Consider the following 15,000-nt stretch of genomic DNA (forward strand, 5'->3'; position numbering starts at 1 on the left):
TGAGTTGAGCACCTAAACAAAAAAGCCCTGAACCGCTGCAGCAGCAGCAGCTTCTGCTGCTGCTGCAGCTGTTGCTGCAGCTGTTGCTGCTGCTGTTGCTGTTGCTGCTGCTGCTGCAGCAGCTGCTGCAGCTGCTGCAGCAGCTGCTGCTGCAGCAGCCGCGCGTTGCCGCGAGAGCGGTCACATGCGGCCGTGGCAGGCGCTGCCTGCTGCAGGGTCTGCAGCGAGGGCGGCAGGCGCTGCTGCTGCTGCTGCTGCTGCTGCTGCTGCTGCTGCTGAGGAGCTTCTGCTGCTGGCAGCAGCTTTGGAAGAACTGGCAGCAGCTCCGAGACGAGAAGGAAGTCTTTTTGCTCCTTTCACATTTGTGCTGCTGCATGCAGAGTTGCGGCTGTTGGAGACTTGAGAAGCAGCGCCGTTGCTCCAGTTCGTGCTGCTGCTGCTGCTGCTGCTGCTGCTGCTGCTCGCGGCCCCCAGCAGCGGCCTCTCCGGGTCTTCTGCTGCTGCTGCTGCTGCTGCGCGCCCCAACACAAAGCAGCAGCAGCAGCAGACGCGCACTGCACCAGCAGCCGCAGCAGCAGCAGCACTGCAGCAGCAGCAACAGCAACAGCAGCAGCAGCAGCACTGCAGCAGCAACAACAGCACCAGCAGCCCTGCCGCAACAACAGCTGCAGCAACAACAGCACCAGCAGCACTGCACCACACCCGCAGCACCAGCACCGCAGCACCAGCACCACAGCAGCAGCAGCAGCAGCAGCAGCAGCAGCAGCAGCAGCACTGCAGCAGCAGCAGCAGCAGCAGCACCTGAGGAGAGTTCGCGGGAGGCCCTGCTGGTGGAGCTGGTGAGGGAAAACAAACGCTCTTGTTCGGCGGAGGCGGCGGCCTTGGCTGCGGGGCGGCGGGCTTTGGTGGCGGCGGCTGCATGCAAAAAGTGGAAAGCGCGCGGAAATTCGGAATTTCTTCGAAAAAAAGCCAAAAAGGGGAAAATAAAAGCCAAATAAACAAAAAATAAACAAATAAATCCACTCCGACACCCAGCTTCCCCCCTGCGCGCGAAAAACCCGAAAAACGCGGTGTACGTACACCCCGCCCCGCTGCGGTGTACGTACACCCCGCGCCGCTGCGGTGTACGTACACCCCACGCCGCTGCGGTGTACGTACACCCCAAACCCACCTATGTAGCCCTCCCAGCCGCGGATCATATTTCCAACATCTGCTGTTGCTGCCAAATAATTTCCTTCCATTTCGTAGATTTTGTTTTCCAGCAGCAGCACATCTGCTTCCAGCTTCTCCTGCACCCGCAGCATGTCCTGCAGCGCCCCCGGCCGCCTGCCCCGGCCCTCCCAGCTGCTGCTGCTGCTGCTGCTGCTGCTGCTGCTGCTGCTGCTGTCCGCGGCGCCTCCGGGGGGCCCCGCGAAGCCCAAGGGGCCCCCGGGGGCCCCCGGGGGGCCCCCGGGGGCCCCAAACAGGCCAGACCTGCTTTGCATTTCTGCTGCGGCTATTCGCGGGCCTTCGCTCGCTTGTGCTGCTGCTGCTGCTGCTGCTGCAGCAGCAGGGAACGCGTGCTGCTGCTGCTGCTGCTGGTAGTCCAGCGGCTCCATCGCGGGCAGCAGCAGCAGCAGCAGCAGCAGCAGAAGTCTCGGGCTGAGAAAGCAGCAAAAACCCTGGAGACACAAAAGGGCACAAAGAGACCCGGGGGGCCCCAGGGGGCCCCTGGCAGCAGCAAAGAGAGAGAGGCTTCTGGCAGCAGCAGCAGCAGCAGCAGCAGCTGCTGCTGCTGCTGCTGCTGCTGCTGTTGAAGCCGTAGAAGCGGTGTCAGTGGGTTTTACTCAACTGAAGAATATTCGGAAATTCTTCAATTTGAATTTTTTGGAAGTTTAACTTCGATTTAACTTCTTTGCTGCTGCTGCTGCTTCTCTGGGACTGCAGCAGCAGCAGCAGCAGCAGCAGCAGCAGCAGCAGCACACCCCCAAAAGCCGGTTGTTTTTCTGCAATTTGGAGTTAAAATGGATTAAAGTGGAAAACGAAAAGAATAAAAAGAAAGAAATGAAAAAAGGAAAAGATAATTGCGGAGAGGCTCGCAGGGGCTCTGAGGTGTACAGACACCTCGCGTTCGCTGCGCAGCGGCGAAAAGTGGAAATTGAATTTTATTTATTTTCAATTTTGAATTTTATTTCTTTTTGAGTTTTAATTTATTACTTTTTGCTGCACAAGTGCTAATTAAATGTTTAAAAACGCTGCATGCGACGCAGCAGCAGCTGCAGCAGCTGCAGCAGCAGCCGCTGCAGCAGCCCCTGCATGCGCCGCAGCAGCAGCAGCAGCAGCAGCAGCAGCGCTGCTGCTGCTCTTTTGCTGCTGCGACGGCCAGAAGAATAAAAGAAAAGAATTAAAAAAGAAAACAAAAAAGAAATTCGAAAAAGAATTCAAAAAAAGACAACAGAGCCTGCAGATCATCCCCCGCGTCCTCTCTTCTTCTTTTCTTTTTCTTTTTTCTTTTCTTTTCTTTTCTTTTATTTTTATTTTTATTTATTTATTTATTTATTTATTTATTTATTTATTTATTTATTTATTTATTTATTTATTTATTTCTTCAAAATGGTCTGGACTGACTGGTGGCCCCACGACAAAATGCCGGAGCCCGCGAGCCTAAACCCTTACTGGGTTTACTGCGAGCAGGGCAAGGTGAGACTCTTGCTGCTGCTGCTGCTGCTGCTGCAGCAAGTCTGCTGCAGCAGCAGCAGCTGGGCGAGCTGGAGGCTGCAGCAGCAAGTGTGTGTGCTGCCTGCAGCAGCAGCAGCTGTGCGCGCTGCCTGCTGCTGCAGCAAGTGCTCGCACTGCAGCAGCTGCTGTTTTGCATGATGTCTGCTGCAGCAGCTCCTGCCTCCTGCCTGCTGCAGCAGCAGCAGCACGGACTGCAGCAGCAGCAGCACGGACTGCAGCAGCAGCAGCACGGACTGCAGCAGCAGCAGCACGGCCTGCAGCAGCAGCTGCGGGCTGCGTGCGCTGCTGCTGCAGCTCTGCAGCTGCGAAGCAGCGACAGATCCGACTTGAATTCGAATTGCAGATTAATTGAATTGATTGAATTAAATAAATTAATTGAATTAATTAAATTAATTGAATTAATTGAATTAATTGAATTAATTAAATTAATTGAATTAATTAAATTAATTGAATTAATTAAATTAATTTAATTAATGGAATTAGTTGAGTTGAAGTGCATGCGTTCAGGTGTACTGGTGGTGCAGCTGCGGCAAGTGCAAGACGCAGCCGTGGTGCGACTTGAAGAACCAGGCGGCGAACGGTGAGTTTTTTGCGTTTTTTTTCGGTTTTTTGAATTTAAATAAAAGTCCAAGTTCTTTATTTCCGCAAATGCTGCAGAAAAAGCGAAAAAACGAAAGAAATGGCGCCGAAATGGCGCCGGAAAGCTGCGCTTTCCTTTTGCGCCGCGTTCGCGCGGTGTACGTACACCCCAGTTCCGCGCGGCGCGCGCACAACGCGGGTCCAAAAAAAGCAAAAAGAGCCATTTAAGAGTTATTTTGCGCTTTAAAGAACAATTTGAGGTTTATTTTTCGTTTTAAATCCGAATTTGGCATTAATTTCGCGCTTTAAAGCTCCGAAAACGCCTCTGGAGCTGCCTGCAGGCTGCAAACCCCTCCTCTACACCCCCAAACTCACCGGCTGGAAACTCCTCTCCGGCTCCAAAGCCTCCGAACTTCCGCCCTTTTCCGTCGGCTCCCATTTGTGGGCAAAAGCCAATCTCCAAACTCCCAAAGGATGTGCTGCTGCCTTTGGTTTAGCCTTCTCTGCAGGGGTTTTCTGTACATACCTCATGCATGGCTAAACCCTAAACCCTAAACCCTAAATCAGAGGTTCGCGTCTTTGGGGTGTTCTCCACCTACTTCATGCAAGGCCAATCTGCAAACTCCTAAAGGATGTGCTGCTGCTTTTTCCTTAGCCTTCTCTGCAGGGGTTTTCTGTACATATCTTATGCACGGCTAAACCCTAAACCCTAAACCCTAAACCCTAGGAGAGCTCTGCGAGGGTTTTCTGCATGTGCCTCATGCAAGGCCAACCTGCAAACCCCCAAGGGTTGTGCTGCTGCCTTTTCCTTAGCCTTCTCCGCGGGGGTTTTCTGTACATATCTTATGCACGGCTAAACCCTAAACCCTAAACCCTAAATCAGAGGTTCGCGTCTTTGGGGTGTTCTCCACCTACTTCGTGCAAGGCCAACCTCCAAACCCTCAAGGGTTGTGCTGCTGCCTTTGGTTTGGCCTTTTCCGCGGGGGTTTTCTGTACATAGCTAAACCCTAAACCCTAAACCCTAAACCCTAGGACAGGCAGCAGCAGCAGAGGCTCGCGCCTTTGGGGTGTTCTCCACCTACTTCATGCACGGCTAAACCCTAAACCCTAAACCCTAGGAGAAGGGAGCGGAGGCTCGGGCCTGAGGGGGCTGCTCCGCGGCCAAACCCTAAACCCTAAACCCTAAACCCTCAGCAGCCAGGCGCGAGCCTTTATGGCCTGTTTGGGGGTTGTCTGCACTAACTCATGCACGGCCAAACCCTAAACCCTAAACCCTCAGGGTTTGGGTGGGGGTGCTGCAGCAGAGGCCGGGGCCCTATAAAGGCCTTCTTCGCGGGGGTTTGCTGCACGCAGATCCTGCGCGGCTAAACCCTAAACCCTAAACCCTAAACCCTCGCTGCAGCAGCTCGTGGGGGCTTTTGCTTCTTTTTTGAAGAGCAAAAAGACAAACAAGAGCGAACTCCGCTGTCTCCAGTGTACGTACACTGCAGGCCTCTGCGTTCTCTTCCAAAAAGCATTTCGTGTTCTTTTCCTGCTGCTGCTGCTGCTCACTTGGCCTCTGCTGCTGCAGCAGCAGCAGCAGCAGCAGCAGCAGCAGCAGCAGCAGCAGCAGAGGCCAAGTGAAGCACAGTCTTCTGCTGCAGCAGCAGCAGCAGCAGCGCACTTAGCGTTTACTTTCTTACTTAGTTTCTGCTGCTACTTCAGCAGCAGAGGCCAAGTGAAGCAGCTTTCTGCTGCTGCTGCTGCAGCAGCAGCAGCAGCAGCAGCAGCAGCACACTCAGTCTTTATTTTCTTCCTTGGTTTCTGCTGCAGCAGCAGCAGCAGAAAAGCGCTTGGACAGCCAACTAAGCCATCCTGCGCAGCAGTTCAAAAGCAGCAGCAAATTAATTAAATTAATTAATTATTTATTTATTTATTATTTATTATTTATTTATTTATTTATTTATTTATTTATTTATTTATTTATTTATTTTTTATTTATTTATTATTTACCTTCCTCTTGGTGATTAATGTCTATTGCAGTTCGCACGTATTTGTCGTCGGGGAAAATGCTCTTCAGCATTCGGTCGTTTTCTTGCTGCAGCTGCAGCACTTGGGCCTGCAGCAAAAGACTTTTAATTAATTTAATTTAAATTAATTAATTTAATTAATTTAATTTAATTTAATTAATTTAATTAATTAATTTAATTAATTTAATTAATTAAATTAGTTTGATGAATTTAATTTAATTTGAATTTAGTTTCGTGTGATTTAATTCAGTTAATTTGAGTGCAATTGGCTTTGTTTCAGTTTCTTGTGTTTCCAACTCGAACTGCAGCAGCAGCAGCAAAAGCTGCTGCTGCTGCTGTTGCTGCTGCTGCTGCTGCTGCTGCTGCTGCTGCTGCTGCTGCTGCTGCTGCTGCTGTTTGTTGTTTACCTCCAAAGTCATGAGGCGGGTTTGGAGTTGGTGTTCCTTCGCGGCTTCTTTGAGGGCGCTGCGGCGGTACTCCATGACGAGGGCGGTGGCTGCGAAAAAAGGAAATTTGGCGAAGTTTGGAGTTAAAAAGCATTTTAAAAGCACAAAAAAGAAAAATAAAATAAAATAAAAAACAAAATAAAAAACAAAACAAAAAAAAGCGAAAAAAACGCGCTCTCGGGTGTACGTACACCGCACGTGCACTCGCGGTCGCGAGTGTCCGAGGTGTACGTACACCCGCCTCGGGTGTACGTACACCTCGAGAAAGCCCTCTAAAAAAGCCGTTTTTCATGGAAAAAACCCTTAAAAAACCCGTTTTTCGAAATTAAAAAAGAAACAAAGGAAAATAAAACAGAAAAAGGACCTTAAAAAGCCCCAAAAGCGTCAAAAAGGCTCCAATTTGGCGAGTCGGACCTGCGACGGCGAAGACGAAAGCCTCGCCGATGATGGTGGCCCCCAGCCGCACGGCCTTGGCCTCCGTGAGCCGCGGCCAAAAGCCCCCAGAAAGGTCTCTGTCGTAAAAACTGTTTGTGATTTGCTGCTCCAAAACTCTGCAGCAATTCGCCAGTCCAACGCATGCAGCTTTGAAGGCGGGGCTTTCTGCTGCTGCCCGCTGCAGCGAGCCGGCCAGGGGCTTGGCTAGCTGCCGCAGCAGCACGCTGAAGAGCTTCGCGGCCGGAAACGGCATTCTCAAACCCTTTTTTGGGGTTTCTCCAAACCCTTTTTCGGGGTTTGCGCACACCCTGGCTGCCAGCCGCACGCAGGCCCCGGCTGGAGGCTCTTGTTCGCAGCGAAGAAACTCCAAGGCCGCTGCGGGAAGATCAGCCAGCAGCAGCAGCAGCAGCAGCAGCGAAGCAGCAGCAGCAAAGCCGCCGCCGACGCAGCAGCAGCAGCAGCAGCAGCAGCGCGCTGCAGCGGGAGGCGGGGCGAAGAGTTGGATTAAATGCGAAAAGACTTTTTTGAAAAGAAGTTTTTGCCGCGCCGCGAGCGGCTGCAGGCCCGCCGCCGGCTGTCTGTACACCGCGAGCTGGCGGTCCGCGGCTCGCTTGCATGCGCCGCCAGCAGTCAAAGCCGCATTTAAATCGAATTAAAAGTCTCCAAAGGGATTTATTAATTTCAAAAACGAATTAATTTATTCTTTTAATTCTTTTTCTCGCTGTTTTAACCCGCGGAAACTCCAGATCGCCCCGCTGTCTGCATGCAGCTGGTCCCACCTGGAATCCGTTCAACTCGCCGATTCAGCGACTCGCCGCGCCTTTGCGCCTTTTTAAACGCCAATTGCCTTTTAATTTCCATTTATTCAAATAATATTCAAATTTAACTTCAAAGAAATCAAAAAATAATTCAAATGACCTTTCAAACTCCGTTTCCAGCTCGACCGCCGCGCTCGCTCCCAGGTGTACGTACACCTCCACGCTGTCTGCTCAACTTCAACAAAACGGCCACCGCCGAATCCGCTCTGAAAGAAAGCCATTTGATTTAAAACAAACAAAAGTTGTTCAAAAGACTTTTATTTCCTTTTATTTACTTTTATTGTCCACTTTTATTTACTTTTATTTCAAAATAGATGCATTTTGACTCACTGCGAGACACAGAAGACAGAAGATCAGCAAAATGCGAAAAGTCCAACTCCGCATCTTCAAAGAAAAATAAAATAAAAAATGAAATAAATAAAGTTTTAAATCTTTTTAAATTTTTACTTTTTATTTTCTGACGCCATGCATGTAGTCGAAAATATCCAAGTGTCTGTACACTTGCCGTATCGGACTGTTCTTCACAGGCGGCCTGCTGCTGCTGCTGCTGCTGCTGCTGCTGCTACTGCTGCTGCTGCTGCTTCAGCAGCAGAGACAAACCCTCTTCTTCTCAACTGAAACTACCTTTTAGGGTTTAGGGTTTAGGGTTTAGAGACTTTTCAAAAAACACTCTTTACTCAACTTCGACTATTCGCCAGCTGCCTCGTTTCTTTTTGCTGCTGCTGCTGCACAGCAGCACCTTCGAGTCAGCAGCGCAGCACAGACTACTGCAGCAGCAGCAGCCGCTGCTGCTGCTGCTTGCGCTGCAGCAGCAGCAGCAGCAGCAGCAGCAGCAGGCCTCCGAATGGAGTGGCTCTGCAGCAAATAATGATTTAAACTTGAATGGCCTCAGCAGCAAATCCACAAGGCCTCCCGAGGCTTCAGCAGCAGCAGTTTGCTGCTGCAGAAGACTCCCGTTTGCTGCTGCAGCAGCAGAGCAGCAAACCCAGTCTAAGCAGCAGCAGGACTGCCAATTCTTGAAGTCCTTTTAAGTTGAAAAATAAAAAGTCCTTCTTGCAATATTATTCCTTTTCTACTTCCAGAAGGTCTTTTGCTTCTTTTTCTCCCCCGCTGCTGCTGCTGCTGCTGCTGCTGCTGCCGTCGCTGCTGCTGCTGCCAACGCTGCTGCTGTTGCTGCTGCTGCCAACGCTGCTGCTGTTGCGGCTGCTGCCGTCGCTGCTGCTGTTGCTGCTGCTGCCGTCGCTGCTGTTGCCATTGCTGCTGCAGCTGTTGGTGCTGCTGCTGTTGCTGCTGCTGCTATTGCTGCTGTTGCTGCTGCTGCTGTTGCTGCTATTGCTGTTGCTGCTGCCGTCGCTGCTATTGCTGTTACTGCTGTTGCTGTTGCTGCTGTCGCCATCGCTGCTGTTGGTGTTGCTGCTGTTGCTGTTGCTGCTGCCGTCACTGCTATTGCTGTTACTGCCGCTGCTGTTGCTGTTGCTGCTGTCGCCATCGCTGCTGTTGGTGTTGCTGCTGTTGCTGTTGCTGTTGCTGTTGCTGCTGTTGCTGCTGCTGCCGTCGCTGCTGTTGCTGTTGGTGTCGGTGCTGTTGGTGTTGCTGTTGTTGGCGCTGCTGCTCCCGCTGCTGCTGCTGCTGCTGCCGTTGCTGTTGCCGCTGTTGCTTCTGCTGCTGCTGCCTTTGCTGCTGCTGCTTTTGCTGCTGCTGCTGCTGCTGCTGCTGCCTTCCTGCGTTTCGCACTTGCGTCTTTTGTTGTAGGGGCGTTTGGGGGCGCCGTTTTTGTTTTCTTTTTTTTGTTTTTTGACTTTTTTAAAAGTGAGAACTTCCGGAGTTTCCGTTTGCTGCAGCTGGCTGGCGAGGGCCTCCACGATGTCGATACACCTGAACTGAACTCCAAACACTTCTTTTAATTTCATTTTAATCAAAAATACCATTCTGTCGGCTCCGCCTTTGCTGCTGTCCAGCTTCTTGGAATGCAGCTTCTCGCGAGCTCCAACAGCTTCTCAAGCTCCGCACTTGCTGCTGACACTACAGAGCGGAATCCACCAATTGCTGCACAGCAGCAGCAGCAGCAGCAGCAATGCTGCGCAGCAGCAGCAGCAGCAACGCTGCGCAGCAGCAGCAGCAGCAATGCTGCTGCGCAGCAGCAGCAGTGCTGCAGAGCAGCAGCAGGCCAAAGACTCACTGTTCAAGTTGGGAGGTCGGCAGCTGAAAAGGCGAAGATAAAGAGGAAATAGCGCGAAGTGGAACTTAAAATGATAAAAGTTATCATAAAAACCAAAAAGAAAATCTTTTCTGCTTTTTTTGAACCCAAAATGTTAATTGTGGCGAAGTGGAAATCTGAAGTGCGCGGCGCGCACTCCTGAGGTGTACGTACACTCCAAACCGCCGCCTGCAGAAACTCCCGCCTACGATCTGAAGTGGAAACTCAGAATTAATAAACTCTTTTTCCAAATATAAACTAAAATAAATAATTTAAACTGAAATGTTTCAACTCCAAAGTGAAAGAGCAGCAGCAGCAGCTGCTGCTGCTGCTGCTGCTGCTGCTTCCAGTGCTGCACTGCTGCTCCGTGAACACCGCGGGAAGCAGCGGATCTGGAAAAGAGTTTTTTCTTTTTCGAATTTAAATTGTTTTCTTTTCAATTTAAATAAAAGAAAAGAAATTAATTGTCAAAAAGGTTTTCTTTTTCGCCGCAGCAGCAGCAGCAGCAGCAGCAGCAAATTAAATTCCAACTTGCAAAACTGAAGTTCAAGAAATCAAACCGCCTTTGATGCTGCTGCAGCGCACTGGGCCTTGCGGGGTGAGAAGAGGCAAATCCTGAAGCCAAAAACAAACAAATAAACGGCACTTAGCAGCAGCAGCAGCAGCAGCAGCAGACAGCAGCAGCAGCAGACAGCAGCAGCAGCAGCAGCAGACAGCAGCAGCAGCAAGCAGCAGCAAGCAGCAGCAAGCAGCAGCAGCTCATTGTTTCCGCAGCTCCTGCTGCTGCTGCTGCACTCTTTGCTGCTGCACCTTGTAGTAGGCAATGCAGTCATCTTTTGTGTTGAGGAACTGCAGCAGCAAAAAAGCAAAAGACATCCAAATGAAATTAAATTAATTAAATTGGACTCCAATGCCCCAGCTCTTGTTGCTGCTGCTGCTGCTGCTGCTGAAGCAGCAGCAGCAGCAGCAGCAGCAGCAGCAGCAGCAAGTTCAATTGTTTTGAAAGAAAAGAACTTACTGGAGCCACAGCAGCAAAAGTGTCTTTTCCCTTTTTGCTGCTCAGCACTTCATCTGGCTCCCCAGAAAGGCCCTCAATATAAACGCGCTCTCCCAGCTGCAGCAGCAGCAGCAGCAGCAGCAGCAGCAGCAGCAGCAGCAGCAGCAGCAGCAGCAAATTAAATTGGAAGTTCAGATTTGATTCGATATTGAATAAAGCATTCATCAAATTCCTGTTTTTGGTTTTAACAATTAAAAACAAATGCCACAAAAGGAGCAGCAAATTTAAATTAATTAAAAAACAGATTTCCCCATTTTCATTTATTTGGAATTCAGCCTCAAACAGGAGAAGCACTCAACAGCTGCAAATGCAGCAGCAGCAGCAGCAGCAGCAGCAACGTTATCAGCAGCAGCAGCAGCAAAAGCAGCATCGCCATCATCACCACCATCATCCTCAGCAGGAGCACAGCAGCAGCAGCAGCACAGCAGCAACAGCAGCAGCACAGCAGCAACAGCAGCAACACAGCAGCAACAGCAGCAGCACAGCAGCAACAGCACAGCAGCAACAGCAGCAGCAGCAGCAGCAGCAGCAGCAGCAGCAGCGCAGCAGCAGCAGGACTCACAGGGGTGTCCGGGGGGGGCTGGAGGAGCTGGACGGCGGTCTTGTCTGCGGAGTTTGCGCACAAGACCATTCCGTGAGAGTTAAAACCTCGAAGGGCTTTTTGTTTTAAATTAAAAAGCACAATTACTTTTTGCTGCTCGAACTGCTGCTGCTGCAGGTGCTGCACCAGCCCCGAGGCGATCTGCCGCACGCCCAGCGGGCCGAAGTCGATCTCCTCGCAGTAGAGCCTGCAGAGCGCGAAATTCGAAAAAATAAAAGCCAAATGAATTCTAAATGCAAAGTTAAATCATTTAAATAAAACAAAAACGAAAAAAGAAATTAAATGAACGAAGATCGGCCGATATCGCAGCAGCAGCAGCAGCTCGCGGCGGCTGCTGCTGCTGCTGCCGACACTGAGACACCCCAGTCGTCCGCGCTCGCGGCGAACGCGTTTTGAATTTTTTTCTTTTTTGGATTTTTAATTTTAATTTTTTCTTTTTTTGGATTTTAAAACGTCAGAAATGCAAAAACAAACAAAGAAAACTAAAAAGAACCTCCGGGGGTTTTGAAAATTCCGAAAAAGACGCAAAATCGAGAAGATCGGAACTGTTTTTTGCAAAAGCGGCTGCTGGGAGCATTTCGGGGAATAATTTTCGACTTTTTGAATTCTTTCGGAATAAAATAACTCAATTTGCCATTTATAATGCATTTAAAACAAAATAATTGCAAAAAATTGCATTTTTATTCACAATTGCGAAAAAAATGAAATTACTTTTCCGAAATTCAACAACTCACTTGTCCGCCTCCGGGTGTCTCCACACCTTCCGCACCAAACCCACCCGCATGTCCAAACGCATGGGGTCGTCCACAGGCCTTTCTGCTGCTGCTGCTGCTGCTGCTGCTGCTGGTGTTGCTGCTGCTGCTGCTGCTGTTGCTGCTGCTGCTGCTGCTCCTTTCTTCTTCTTGCCTTCCGCAGCGGACTGCGGGCTCGCTGCGTCTCCTCGCTTCTCAGTCCCTGCCTTGCCGCCGCCTTGCTGCTGCTGCTGCTGCTGCTTCTGCTGCTGCTGCTTCTGCTGCTGCTGCTGCTGCTTGCCTTGCTGCTGCTGCTTCCCCGAAGGCCCCAATGCCTTCGCCGCCTGCAGCAGCTCGTCTGGCGAAGACTGCAGCAAAAAGAAAAACAAAAGGCAGCAGCAAATGGTATCTTTGCTGCTGCTGCTGCTGCTGCAGTAGCAGCGTTTCAACTAAACTTTAAAAGCTTAATTTAATTGAAATTAAATTAAGATTTATTTAATTAAATTAATTTTAATTAAATAAAAATAAAAATAAATTAAACTCACTATGGGCAGCTCTATTCTGCTGAAGTCCTGCACCCGCTGCTCTTTAATTCCTAAAAACAATTACAGGCAAAAACAATTCCACAGCTGCTGCTGCTGCTGCTGCTGCTGCAGCTGCTGCAGTTGCTGCTGCTGCAGCTGCTGCTGCAGCAAAATAAAAGGCAGCAGCTGCAGCAGCAAAGAGAAAGGAATTGCTGCAGCTCTGGGCCCGCGGGCCAGGGGCTGAGGTGTACGTACACCGCAAGCCAAACCCACCTGGCAGGTTCTGCATGTGGTTGAACCATCTTGTGACATTTTTTAAAACTTGAAGTTCCTTTAAAGAGGCTCTTCTCTGCACAGCAGCAGCAGCAGCAGCAGCAGCAGCAGCAGCAACGGGCGTCTGGGAAGCGGAGCTGGGGCTGCGCCTCCCGCTGCTGCTGCAGCGCCGCTGCTGCTGACGCTCCCGCTGCAGCAGCAAACGCTCCTGCTGCGGCGCGAACGCAGACTGCGCTTCCGCAGCAGCAGCAGCAGCAGCAGCAGCAGCTGCTGCTGCTGCTGCTGCAGTAGCAGCAAATATACTCACCATGGCATTGTACAAAGAAGCCATGGCCACTAAGTCCGCCAAAGTCAAATTATTTCCGCAAAGAAAAGTCCGCAGCTGCAGCGCAGCGTTGAATTCGTTGAAGTCGCTGCTGCTGGCAATCTGGAAGCAGCGCGAGGCGCAGAAAGAGAACCACTGGTCCACTTCCGCCTGCAGCAGCAGCAGCAGCAGCAGCAGCAGCAGCAGCAGCAGCAGCAGCAGCAGTGGAAGCCAGGGTTGACCTCTGGAGAAGCTCTCGAACAAAAGCGCGACTAAGAAAAATGGAGAAGGGCGGCGCTGCAGCAAACGGGAAGAAACTTGAATTGAATTGCAAGACGGGAGTTGGGGGAAAATTTGCAAAGTTGCAAAAATTTGCAAAGTTGCAAAAATTTGCAAAGTTGCAAACCTGAGCCTGAATGTTCTTTTCAGGACCAAGAAGAACTTCGCGGGAATCCGATTTGTCGCAAAGATAATGAATAATAGTGACGGGTTCCTGGAGTTCGCCGTCGGGGGTGTAGAGGCGCGGTGTCTGTACACCCGGGCGCAGGCGGCAGATCGCGGCTTTCCGACGCGCGAAAAACGCCACAAATTTGAATTTAAATTTAAAAAGATGAATTATTTCCAATTTGCAAAAAAAATAAAAAGATCAGCGCACCTGGCCGGCCGCTTTCGCCGCGTGCGTCCCCAGCGCGCTGATCACCATCGACCCTGGCGGAAACGCGTAAGAAGCCACCAAGGCGCAGGCCGCCCCTTCTGCGCTTCCCACAGCGTAAACGAGTTCCATTTTAATTTAAATATAAATTTAAATGACTTCTTTGTCGATTCGCGCCTGCAAATTCAAAAAAAAACTCCGCAGACACCCGCAGAACAACAACCTGAACGCCTCCCGGCAGCGCGCCGGAAACCCGCGGAAAAGCAGCCCCCCGCGAGCCCTCAGCTGGAAACTCCGCGAGATTTGAATTCTTTTTGCAAAATAAATGCAAATGTTGCAAAAAATTAAAAGAAAGAAGGCCAGAAATGTCTGCAAAATGCAAAAGTGAAGAGAGCTGCGCTGCGGGAGCCTCACGCCGTGTGTTGCTGTCTTCCACAGCCCCTGGGGTGTACGTACACTCTATCCCGCCGCGCAGTTTTCCGGAGGGCCAGAAGGTCTTTTGATTTTCTTGTTTGCTTCCGTTCTCTGCTGCTGCTGCTGCTGCTGCATGCAGCAGCGCATGCATGCAGGCCAGCCCCGGGGCGCTGCAGCAGCAGTTTCTTTTCAAATATTTCCGCAGCCAACTGCAGCAGCAATTTAAAATTAATTTGCTGCTGCTTCTCATTTAATTCCCCTCCAGGCGATGCCCGTTTGGCCCGACTTGCTGCTGCGCTGCAGTCTGCTGCTGCGGCTCTTCAGGTGTACGTACACCCCAGACACCCCACAATGCCCTCCGTCAGGGAGCTGATGCGCCAGGAGAAGCTGCGGCGGCAGCAGCAGCGGGAAGCAGCAGAGCGGGCGAAGGCAGCAGCAGCAGCAAAAGCAGCAGCAGAGGCAGCAGCAGCAGCAGAAGCCGAAGCAGCAGCAGCAGCAGCAGCAGCAGCAGCTGCTGCTGCTGCTGCTGCTGCTCCCAAGCAGCCAGAAGCGCCGTCTCAGGTGCTGCAGGGATACAGCGATGAGGAAGAAGAACTTTCGGAAGAAAAAGAAAAAGAAAAAAATGAAATAAATGAAATAAAAGAAAAAAAAGAAAAAAAAGAAAAAAAAGAAAAAAATGAATTTAATGGAATTGAAGGACTTCCTCCAGACTTCTTCGACGATCCCCAAGAGGCAGCTCGTGCTGCGCAGCAGCAAGACAGCGAGCCCCCCACGCCCGAAGCAGCAGCAGCAGCAGCAGCAGCAGCAGCAGCAGCAGCAGCAGCAGAGGAGGACGACAGCGAGGAAGTGCTGGGCTACGAAATTGAAGAGCCAGATGAGTCCCTGCTGCAGCCGCTGGTGGCGGATGTGACAGAAGATTTAGAAGCAGATCCTGCTGCTGCTGCTGCTGCTGCAGCACCAGCAGCAGCAGCAGCAGCAGCAGCAGGAGCGGCAGAAGCAGCGCCCGCAGCAGCGAATGCAGCACCCGGAGCAGCAGCAGGGGCTGCAGCAGCGGATACAGCCGCTGCCGCAGCAGCAGCAGCCCCTGCAGCAGCTGCTGCAACAAAAGAAGAGCCCCAGCAGGCAGCAGCAGCAGCAGCAGCAGCAGCAGAGGAGGATGCAGCAGCAGCAGCAGCAACTTCTTTCATCGTGAGCAGCTTAGAGCTTTCCACGGCTGTTGATGAGGCGCGCTGGTACAGCCCC

General features: G+C 51.1%; 5 protein-coding genes across 5 annotated transcripts in view; 1 reads left to right on the top strand and 4 right to left on the bottom strand.

Annotated features, from left to right (window-relative positions):
• Nucleotides 1–180: 180 nt before the first annotated feature.
• Nucleotides 181–1,598, bottom strand: ENH_00043060 (hypothetical protein, conserved; the record flags this gene model as incomplete). The annotated part of the gene is made up of 3 exons (XM_013585303.1): nt 181–512; nt 802–915; nt 1,172–1,598. The coding sequence occupies 3 exons, from the start codon at nt 1,596–1,598 to the stop codon at nt 181–183; spliced, it is 873 nt and encodes a 290-aa protein (XP_013440757.1).
• Nucleotides 1,599–5,521: 3,923 nt separating this feature from the next.
• ENH_00043070 (OPA3 domain-containing protein, putative) lies at nt 5,522–6,440 on the bottom strand (the record flags this gene model as incomplete). Its single annotated transcript, XM_013585304.1, has 2 exons — nt 5,522–5,802; nt 6,167–6,440. The coding sequence occupies 2 exons, from the start codon at nt 6,438–6,440 to the stop codon at nt 5,522–5,524; spliced, it is 555 nt and encodes a 184-aa protein (XP_013440758.1).
• A 1,626-nt stretch (nt 6,441–8,066) lies between these two features.
• On the bottom strand, nt 8,067–8,933 carry ENH_00043080 (hypothetical protein, conserved; the record flags this gene model as incomplete). The annotated part of the gene is made up of 1 exon (XM_013585305.1): nt 8,067–8,933. The coding sequence occupies one exon, from the start codon at nt 8,931–8,933 to the stop codon at nt 8,067–8,069; it is 867 nt and encodes a 288-aa protein (XP_013440759.1).
• A 1,603-nt stretch (nt 8,934–10,536) lies between these two features.
• Nucleotides 10,537–13,476, bottom strand: ENH_00043090 (multisynthetase complex auxiliary component p43, putative; the record flags this gene model as incomplete). The annotated part of the gene is made up of 7 exons (XM_013585306.1): nt 10,537–11,047; nt 11,595–11,959; nt 12,137–12,186; nt 12,389–12,464; nt 12,696–12,863; nt 13,099–13,221; nt 13,348–13,476. 7 exons carry the CDS (start codon nt 13,474–13,476, stop codon nt 10,537–10,539), a joined length of 1,422 nt encoding a protein of 473 aa, XP_013440760.1.
• A 633-nt stretch (nt 13,477–14,109) lies between these two features.
• Nucleotides 14,110–15,000, top strand: part of ENH_00043100 (hypothetical protein, conserved) — a gene marked incomplete at both ends in the record, with an annotated part of 1,773 nt that continues 882 nt past the window's right edge. Inside the window, one exon of the mRNA XM_013585307.1 lies at nt 14,110–15,000. This exon is cut by the window's right edge and continues 20 nt beyond it. Coding sequence (XP_013440761.1) covers nt 14,110–15,000 — 891 coding nt within the window.

This window comes from Eimeria necatrix, genomic scaffold (assembly GCF_000499385.1).
Source record: "Eimeria necatrix Houghton genomic scaffold, Enh_scaff31, whole genome shotgun sequence".
Classification (NCBI taxonomy): domain Eukaryota; phylum Apicomplexa; class Conoidasida; order Eucoccidiorida; family Eimeriidae; genus Eimeria; species Eimeria necatrix.